The following is a 10,853-nucleotide window of genomic DNA, read 5'->3' as shown; positions in this document are numbered from 1 at the left end:
GAAGTGTGTATCAATAAATGTATCAATATATGACAAACTTGGTACCTGACCAAAGGGTTTGGTGGGATTTAGTGTGGCCCTGTTTTTTCTAATTCCCACATAAAACTGATCCTCAATTGTGGACCTATCCTACCCCCTGGGACCATGATTTGAACAAACATGAATCTGCATTATCTTAGGATCCTTGCATATTTTAAAATATGACTATTATGGCCCTGCTGTTCTTGAGAAAAAAGCTTTTAAGTATTTTTCCAATATATATTACTGCATAAAACTTTGATCCTTAATTGTAGCTTGATTCTGCATTATCTGAGGATACTTGCATATTAATATGGCTAATCATGGTTGTTCTTAAGATTTTTCCTATAGAGTCCCATGTAAAATTTTGACCCCTTATTGTGATCCCACCCCATCCCTGGGAGCCATGATTTGAAGAAATTTCAATCTGCATTACCTGAGGATGCTTTCATATTAATATGATTCATCATGGCACTGCCATTCTTGAGAAAAAAGATTTTAATAAAGAATTCTTCCAATATTTTTCAGTGTAAACTTTGATTTTCTTCTGTGGTTCCATCCTACTCTGGTGCTAAGATTTGAACAACTTGAATCTGCACTATGTCAGGAAAATTTCATACAAGTTTCATACATAGTTATTCTGGCCTAGTTGGTCTTGAGATTTTTAAATGACCCAACACTATTTTTGCCTTTTCTTGATTATCTCCCAATATTTATTTGAACAAGCTTGAATCCTCTTCACCAGGGATGCTTTGTGGCAAGTTTAAAATTGGTCCAGTGGTTCTTGAGAAGTTGGAAGACATAGAAATATTGACTCAAGTGACCTAAAAAATTCATATTCTGCAATAGGGCTGGGGCATTACTGCAATACACTTAATGTATCATGACACAGTAGTTACAATATATGATACTTATTTAAAACAATTTATTCAAGCTACATGTTTATATCAATGCATCACACTTTTATCTGGCAATTTTTTTTTTCAAAAGGGTGAAAAAATACATTTGTATTTCATCATATACTACACGTAGGAGTGAACAACTTATACATACTTGGAATTCATTAAGTGAATCTAAAATCTTTTTAAATCCTTTGTATTTAACAAATAGTTAATATAATAAAAAATCTAAAACGATGACATGAAATATTTGATACTGAACCTTCTTTATTAACGCACCTACTGAACCTGGTATCATATTAATGTATTAGAATATCATTTGAGCACTATAATGTCATCATGAAGCTTTTCCAAGTAAATATTTAGTTATGTACTAACATAACTCAAATTGCTTAACTTTGTTTGAAATAAAATTTGAACACATTTATCTCGTCTAGTCTGTTTTAATGTTAAAAAGGTAAAGATACATTTCAAGCACAGAGAAATCAGCTCATATGAATTCAGTTCAGCACAGAGAATACCAATTTAGTACGACTACAATTGATTCAAACAAATGCAATGTTTGCAAAAGCATATCATTAGGCAGAAACATTACTACTGCTCATATTCTAATGTATCTGAAAATAAGTACAAAATTTACACAGTTACCAGTATGTACATAGTGTACATACCTATATTTGTCTGCTAAATGTAAAGATACTGAATTCATTTTTGAACATTATGTTTTACACCGAGAACTCATTGACACTGGGTTACTCATTAGTGACCAATTTATGTTTTAAGGGAATAGTACATGTACTTATAATGCATAAATATATTCAGTTGGTGAAAAAAAAAACATGCTGTATTTGTAATAGTATCAAAAATGTAGATATAGCGTTCACAGTTAAAAAAAATCTTAATGCTACAATGTACATGTGTGTATACCACCTGTATACTGTAATGATAAGCATTAAATTTCCTCAACAGCAGATTCTGAACTATTTCTATAGATCTCATATCAAACACAAATCAACTTAAACAAATGTATTCACTGATACCTGTTCAAAAATAATTATTTCCAAAGAAATAAAAAGCAAAATCTTTGCCAGGTGATCCCAATGAAAGCATTGTTAAAAAGACTGCATATTATTTTACTTTATTACTTAATCCATTATAAAACACCATCATGCAATCTTAAGAGTTATCACCTTCCCCTGTACCATGTTTGAGATCAATATGAACAGATCAACCGGAATGTGTGAGAATTCTATCCCTCCATCTTGCTGTTTACCATGAGGGCAAACGCTTGTAAAGCTGTGTTCTCTGGGTAGATTTCCAAAGCTTGTAAAGCATTGGCCAGGCATTCTTCATAGTTTCTGGATTTGTACAACTCCCTATTAAAGAAAAGTTTAATACTGCTCTTAAAATTTTACCACAATGACACACATGTACATGTAAATACATCGATAACCATCTATAACCATCAAATATCTTGGTCAAACTTACAATATACAGTACATCCCATACATTTTTGATTTTCATTTATCTTAGAAACTAATTTTTGTTACATGATTAAATGAACAAAAACTTCTTACTTTGCTCTTTTCACTGTCATTAGATACTGTTCTTTTAAATTTTCTGCAAGATCTAGGAAATCTGGAAGTTTGAACATACACTGTACATATACCGGTAAATTATTTCATCCTCTTTAGGGTTCAGTCCAATACATGTATTTTAGTTTTATGGAAAATTGAATAACAAAATAATGATCGTAAAATTGAATTCAATACAAACATTTTCTTGAATTATCTTAATTATACTGTTAAATCTATTGCTTTTGACAATGAAATCATCATACAAACCTTCATCTTCACTATCCACATCTATATCTATAGAATCCTCATCTATATCTTCAGAATCCTCATTGTTCCCAGACTCCTCACTCCTCAAATCCTCCTGGTTCTCAGCTTGTTCATTGTCAGAGCTGGACAGCATGGCATATTTGGACTGGGATAGACTGTTAGACTCAGAAGACTTCCTTTTGTTTCTGTTTTCTTGTTCCATACTTCTCTGTGCCTCCTCCCCAGGGTTCACATCACTAGTGTCACTTTCAGAATCACTCACAATCACAGCCTTTTTCACAGATTTCTTCTTGACAGAAAATGTGGGCAAATCATCTTCTGAATCTATCTCTATTTTTGACTGGTTATTTGAAGGCTTACAGTTATCAGAGTCACTTGAGTGTTTTTCTTCATCACTCAGCATGCTGTTTTCAACAACACTCTCTGACTTGGATATAGACATGTATTTGGCAGGGGATGATTCTTCATCAGTTTCTTCTATGGCTATACTGTCCTGTCCAGAAATGTCCTTGGCAGACAAACTAACATCAGGCGTATTCTGTAAAGAATTTGGCACAAAACTTTTCTCGAGTCTAGAAGTAGCACCACTTTGATCCGGGGATTCCCCCAATAATGTTTCCTGCAGCTTAGAACCAGTCCTCTTCCTCTCCAAGAATGACTCTGATGTCACTTTCCTCCCAAGAGGTGAACTTCCTGGTTGAGGACTGTCAGAGAAAGCCGATAAAATCGTAGCATTTAAGTTACTTCTACTTTTGAGCAAATCAGAATTGTCCTTTGATTTCGTTCCCATCAGAGGTCGAAACCTATCTGGGGATATAAAAACTTCCTCTTCTCTCACAGTATTTTCCACTTTTTTCTCATGGGGTTGTGTCAGCCAGGGACTTTGAGACACACTTCTTCTTGGTTTCTTTTTAGCAGGAGAGTCAGTAATTGCTGGAGAAATGAGGATGGGGGCTAGGGGAGACCTTGCCTGACCATCTGTTGATCTGTTCAGTTTGAACGCATCAGACGATCTCTTGGCTGAAGCTATAATTTGTGAAAGAGGAACATTTTCTTTATTTTCGTCATCCTCTGAGTCGATTATAGATTCCTCCATTTTGTCATTCTCTGATTCATTTGATTGAATGTCACTACTTGTCTTCTCCACATCCTCAATTTCATCTTGGTATGTCTGAACTTCATCTTCATCTGTCTGCATTCCATCTTTGTCTTGGCTTTTTGGACCTATGCCTCCATTATTGGAAGTGTTATTTTCCCTATCATTTGAATCAGACTCTAACATGCACATACTGTCTTTATCTAAAGAGGTCCTTTTGGGACTAGCCTTTATAGAAAGATTTCCCAAATTTTCAATGGTCTGCACATCTTCATCTGATTCTGCTGCCTTTTCCACATGTTGACCTGGACTCAATACCTCAGTCATCATTTCATTTTGTTCATTTTCAATTTGGATGTCAGTCTACAATATAAATATGGGAAGTAGAATATGATTTTTTTTTTAATTTCTGGAAAAGTACTGCTTGAAAAAAGATTTACTTTTTGCAGATACATGTAAATTTCTTATAAATATACAATGTACAAGTACACATATAAGATCATATATATCACTTTCTATGGCATCAGTATCTCAATACCATGAATTTGTCGAAGTGTTTGAAATCCCAAATACTTTTTCTTTATGTATTTTAACCTTGTTATCTAGAATCCGCAGATACTGTAGATCAACAAATTTTTGTGACACCTTATCTTCGAGAGATAGGTACATGTATTTGGTATTTATAAGCCAGACAAAATTTTCATGAATTCTGGGTATTGCTGTATGTAATATATACTGTTATGAAATTTTTATGAGCAGATCATCTCACAAAATTATGCGAAAATAAAGTTTGGGAGAATAAAAAGTGACTTAAAGAACCTCTTAAGTTTATTCTTGGCCCCATCTAGTCTGAGATAACAAGGTTTGACTGTACATATACACAAAAGACCAAACATATGAAAACTACAGCAAGAAAAACCAAAACCTTCTAAAGGAAATGTAACCAGCTGTTTATACCTTGTTTAATTCTGGCTCTGTCTTTACTTTGACTCCAGGTATGATAGCTGTCAGATCTACTACAGTATTGCTGCCTTTGATGGGGGTGGGCTCTGGGGTCACAAGGTCAATATGACTGGTCTCCAACACTTCAGCCTTCACTTCTTTAACATCATTATCTTCCTCTTCTTCTTCATCATCATCATCATCAACATTCTCAGCATCTAAGTCTATCTCTAGGAAGAGAAAAAAAATAATTGGAATATTTTAAACTGAATCAAACAACCACTTTTGTTTCAAATTTTGCAAAATCAAGATCTTTGTTATACTGAAAATATTTCGAAACCCACCAAGTTTGGTTTCTTAAAGATCAATTCTACCAATACTATCAGCATTTTTTGTCCTGGCTGACCTTGTACATCCTTAGCATCCTCCTCCTCCTGTGTGTTGACCGTTCCCTGGAGATTCCAGTCAGCCCACGGCCGAGAAAATGGTTTTTGGGACCCTGCATCCTCTGGCCCAGCTGGGACATTTCTCTGATACTTTCCAGTTCTCTGTTCAAAATCCTGTGTTAAATCAGACTCCATCTGAAGCAATTCCTTTGCTTTCTGTACCTGTCAAAAACATTTATTTACAACATATTAATCATGATTTATTCACATCCTACATTTAACATGAGGCATAAGAACAGAAATTTTTGCTCCTTACACACCCTGTGATGTATGAAACAGTACATGTATATATTTTAGCAATGTAGTATTCCTATAATTGCTTGATGCACACCCTGTGTTGTATGTAACATGTACATGTGTATACTTTAGCAATGTTGCTTGATACACACCCGGTGTTGTATGAAACATGTACATGTGTATACTTTAGCAGTGTTGCCTGATACACACCCTGTGTTGTATGTAACATGTACATGTGTATACTTTAGCAGTGTTGCTTGATACACACCCGGTGTTGTATGAAACATGTACATGTGTATACTTTAGCAGTGTTGCATGATACACACCCTGTGTTGTATGTATTCTTCTCCATGTTCTACTTCTGCTTCTCCGTTGTCTTCAAAGTCGCACTTCTCCCGAGTAAACATCAAGTCATGGTCACTGATACCAAATATTTCTACAACACATAAAAAATATCTACAACGTGGTGTATGTCACCCACCCCTATATTTTTTAAAGTCTGAAAAGGACCCCGCTCCAACCCCCATTTCCTTCCAAATTGTTTAATATCAAAAATCACAAACATCAGCTCATGTAAATCAGCTTGCAGATATGTATGCCTGCTGAATTGTAAAATTCCTTTTTAAATAGATACATGTATTTCAATGTGTTTAATGTGAACAAGTCATACACATAAATTCTTAAAAAGTATTCTTCAGACTTGCGGAGTCAGTCAAAAAAATTAAAATTTCTGAAACTATATCATCATTTGATATCAAAACTATGTGCAGAGTTTAGTATGAGCAATCAGCAGTGATACAAAATGACATTTTTGGTCACTGTGTGAGTAGAGAAAAACACTAAGAATCTAGTACATTGTAAAAGTCCTGTGTCTTTGTGGAAAGTTTTGAAAATAACATTGCAATGACAAAAAACAACACTTTGTCAGAGGAGAAATATTATTATTAAGTTAAAAGTCTGTTTTTCTGAGGAAAGTAACCTAGCAGTGACACAAAACAACACACTGATTACTGACCCAGTGAGTAGAGGAATGCGATGTGAGCGTCCAGGGAGGAGTCTGTGTTTCTCTGGTGACTGTGCATCTCCTCTAGCTGTTGCTGAGTTTTCGAGATCCGTGGATTGTCAAGTGTGAACAACTCTCTCAGCTCCTGCTTTGTGAAGTACCTAAAACATGAAACACACAGAAATTTAACTTATAAGTTTACATTTACAGCAGAACAATTCAAATCATTACATGAATTGGTAGAAACTTTCTGATTTGCATATGCTTGGTTCCTGAACCAAATTTTATAACATCTGTTCAGATTAAACATTTAGGAGAAAAGTCCTTTTTTCTAACACAAAATGTATATACATGTATAGATATTGTATGTGCTATTGTGTTTAACAGAAGAAAAATTGCAAAAACTAGGCAACTATTTACGGCACATGGCAATGTGTGAACCAAAACTGCAAATAACTTGTCCCCATCCTATCAAATTAATTTCGGTTATGTGCATGTGTAATGACATAGGTATAAAGAATACCCCCATCTCAATAATTGATAGTGGGAGGGGCATAAAAAAACTGACAAAAACATAAACTTACAATACAACAAGATTTAATTATGCTTTTGATGGGATTCTTATTTATTGGAGAATTCTTAAATATCTTATCATTTACCAAAATTGAGAGATTTTTAAAAAATTATCTTGAGGATGGAAAAAATAGTCTACCAATATGTTATCGATAAATGCGAATCCTGCAAATTCCTACTACTTATAAATTGTAATAAATGTTTTACTTCAGAATAAAATTCAATCATTATTTGTATAAATAAGGTATACATGTACATGTAACTAGAAATTCTTTAGTGTATATAGTTTTATAGATTATTTATGCTTTTTGAATAATCCTGCATACATACAGCCAGGCAAACAAAAACTAATCATGGTTGAAGACTTACATGCAAATGCAATGAAAAATCAAAAAGGTTTTGCAAAATTTATACAACAAATCTTTATAAAGAAAACTTCACTGTTATGGCTACACTAGAATATTTTAAACTTCACTATTTGCCTATCTACATGCAGTTTTATCCATATCAGAATATGGATGACAATAGTTTTGAGGATTCCTTCACTATAACTTTATAAACTACTTAATTTCATTAATTATGTGTATCTACCAATGTGACTAACTTTGTAACTTTAATATTTTCCAATCAAAAAGGTGTGGAACATAAATCATACAGGGATGGGAGCATGGCCTCCCAATAGTATCTATAATGCTAATCCCCCTTAAGCTTCTTACAATCTCTGTTTAATATCAAAGAGATTTAACATTAGGTAAGTCTGAAATCAGAAAGAATGGCTGGCAAACACATTATCCAATTCAAGCACAATTTGAGCTAATATTATGAAATGGATTTCAAATTTAAGATTATTCCTACATTCAAATCTATGAGTGGACAATGTTAATTTGCAGATAAAGTTTAAAAATTACTCAATTCTATTCTCTCAGAGAAATCTTTGGTTTAGAATTATTATGCATGTAATTGTGTTTTATGGTGCTGTTCATACCTTAAAATTATTTTAAAATGCCAGATTCCTACAATTGGGTATTTTGTTTAAGATGAAAGACAGAAATTAATGATATTTAAGACAAAAAAATTTAATTCAAAAATTAGAATAAATGTCTCCGAGTTGGACTCCTTTAATTAGAAGTTACACATACATGACACATTCTGAAAATTGATAGTAGTGTAAAAGTGTCAGAATGTCTGTAAAATAATAATCTACACTAAACAACATCATCTTGCTGGGAAACAAGCCCTTATCTATCTATGTATCACAAAACACTTAGCTCTCTCAGTGGGGTACAGCAAGGAGAATGGACATGAGGGATAGGAATTCATATAGAAATGATATAAAATCTAATTTTCATTCATGGATAAAAATTTCAGCAAATATTTAATGCCATAAAAAATTCACCGATTTCTACTTCTAAAGGCAAATAAACTCATATTTCCTCTTATTAAATGGAAAGAGAAATCTGCAAATTTTGGAATGTGGGCAGTATTAATTTTCCTTTTTTTAGTGTGAAATTTTCTTTTCAAGGTTAACTTTTGGGGATTGTATTCCAAAGTAATTTTTCTTCATTCATTTCTTTTTCTTATAAAATATATATCTAATATATAAAGTATGGATTGTTTCCCCTGTGGGTGCCTTATCTAATTACATTACATGGTCTGTCTCTATTCAATTAGTATGGCTTGAGGGGAATTTGGCCATGCTACTCTGACTGGTCAAAACAAACTAGGATTATGGGAACTCTGACACTTTTTCAGGTCTTTGTCTGGCCAGACCCAAGCTAACCATGGCAACAGCCTACCTGTCCAATTATCACACCATTGTCTGGAGAGCCAATACAAAGGGGGATAATTAAGTTGTTTTTGTGATCAGCCAGCTTTTTTATGGTGCTTGGTGGATTTACTGACTTAGAAATGCACAACAAAATACCTCAGAATTAAGAAGAGGACAAAGGAGCACTAACAAGCTAAACAAAAACCATTTTGCTCAAACTTGTTTTGAGCAAACCCATAGGTTGAATGATATCTTTTCTTCTGTTCAGAGGTTTATTTGTGTTTCATCCACTTTTGGAAAAGGACAAGTAATTAGTCTCAGAAGCAGAGGTAAAATTGTTTAAACAATATTAACAATCTTTTTAGTTTCATAGCTAAAATTTTGCTAAATTTTTATTAGACTTTTTATGAATATGATTCATATTTTAAGTGACATACAATTATAAAGAACATCTTGTTTTCTAAGACCTAGAGAAGTTAAAAATAATAAATTTGTTTCAATTTAATTATTTTGGTGTGCTACAAGGTGAACCCTTACGAGTCTGCTTTTTTTTTTCTTTTTTTTTTGTGGAAAATTTTATCTTAACTAGTTGGTTTTCATTTTCCTTTTTTAAAAAATTTGTTGTTATCAAGATTTTTTCATGCATATTCAAGATTTTTAATATTCCTTTTGCTATGAGCATGTTGAAATTCAAATGATTGTTGTTACTCATTTTCAAAAAATTTCACAGTTATTACATAACAAAATTGCAGCATTTATTAGCCTGCTTTATTGACTAAATTGCTTATTTGATCATCATTTTCATATTTTTTTTTCCAGTCTGTTTATTTTTTTCTTTTGACTTTGAAACCAAAATCTTATTTGAAAAAAATTTTCCAGACAGTTGTTTACATCATAAATTTGCCAGCATTGTTTAGTAAACACATGTCACAGTGTAAACAGAGGTGTTTGTGGGGAACAAGCTGTGAATGTTATCACTACATTGACAGCATGTGTAGCAAGGTGCCCTACATGGGGCCCCAAGCAGTCAAGCCCCTTTATCTTGGGCATGTCTAAATAACCTTTTCTTGTAAATGATAAGCTTGATATGAACACCTGTGTAAACCCTTTTGTAAAGGATCAAAGGGAGAGAATTCAGCAATAAAGCCTGGGGGTGTTTTCTTGACAATTTCTTAGAAGTAACAATGACATTCCACAAATTCCTTCTTTGCATAATTAAAAAAGCTGTTGATAAAATGCTGGCTGGCATTTGAAACCATTTTAGAGATTATACTTAAGTGAAGAAATCAAATAATTAATTTTTAAAATGTATTTTGAAAATTTATATAGAAGCAGTTAATTTAATTAAAAAAAAAAAAAAGAACAAAACAATCAATCAAGAAATAAACCACTAAAGCATTTTTTTTATCTAAATGTGACACAAACCTAACATTGCATGGAAAATTCATGAATTTAATACTGCATGTTTTCTCTGTAAAAATAAATTAACAAAAATTCACATCAAACAATGCAGGAAATAGCTGATGCATTAGTTCCCAGGTATTGGTGCAGTGCATGTATTAGGCAAAAGACAAGCACTTACCAATGCTGGGGCACTAATAAGGCATTGAACCCTCAAATGTTTTTTGGCTAACATCTGTCTCAAGTAAATGATTCTTTGAAAGGAATGGTTTAATGCATATCTGAACACTTAATTTGAACAAAAAACCTGTAAATTTATCAGAAATAGTACGAGTTGAACTCTGTGTAAATTCATATGTAAGACGATAAGCCATTTCCTTCAATTCTCAGTATTAAATATAAAAATCAAAATAAAATTTTAAATTCAGTAACATGACAAATCTAGCCCAAAAAAATCTTCAAAACATGTCAAACAAGGGTCTCATTAGCATATACTTAATGCACTTCTTTTTCAGAGGAAAAGCATTTACAATTGGTTGGATAAGTCTTAATTTTGTTTCTTTCTTGGATACTTCCTTTCAACTTTTACTTTTTCAAAACTTTTAACTTTCTCTTAAATTTTTCTT

At 32.8% G+C, this 10,853-nt stretch overlaps 1 protein-coding gene across 1 annotated transcript in view; it reads right to left on the bottom strand.

The window, feature by feature from the left end:
- Nucleotides 1-928: 928 nt before the first annotated feature.
- The window catches only part of LOC133172072 (DNA excision repair protein ERCC-6-like), a 38,901-nt gene continuing 28,976 nt past the window's right edge, over nt 929-10,853 (bottom strand). Inside the window, exons 25-31 of the mRNA XM_061306882.1 lie at nt 6,498-6,646; nt 5,809-5,918; nt 5,206-5,407; nt 4,815-5,029; nt 2,762-4,220; nt 2,495-2,555; nt 929-2,293 (exon numbers count right to left, since the gene is read on the bottom strand). Of these exons, the coding sequence (XP_061162866.1) occupies nt 2,167-2,293; nt 2,495-2,555; nt 2,762-4,220; nt 4,815-5,029; nt 5,206-5,407; nt 5,809-5,918; nt 6,498-6,646 (2,323 nt within the window). The 3' untranslated portion in view covers nt 929-2,166. The remainder of the gene's footprint in view (nt 2,294-2,494; nt 2,556-2,761; nt 4,221-4,814; nt 5,030-5,205; nt 5,408-5,808; nt 5,919-6,497; nt 6,647-10,853) is intronic.

The sequence above is a fragment of the Saccostrea echinata genome, unplaced genomic scaffold, assembly GCF_033153115.1.
Source record: "Saccostrea echinata isolate AGI-Se365-2 ecotype Australia unplaced genomic scaffold, CSIRO_AGI_Sech_v1 ptg000054l, whole genome shotgun sequence".
Classification (NCBI taxonomy): Eukaryota; Metazoa; Mollusca; class Bivalvia; order Ostreida; family Ostreidae; genus Saccostrea; species Saccostrea echinata.
This window is presented reverse-complemented; position numbering and strand designations above follow the sequence as displayed.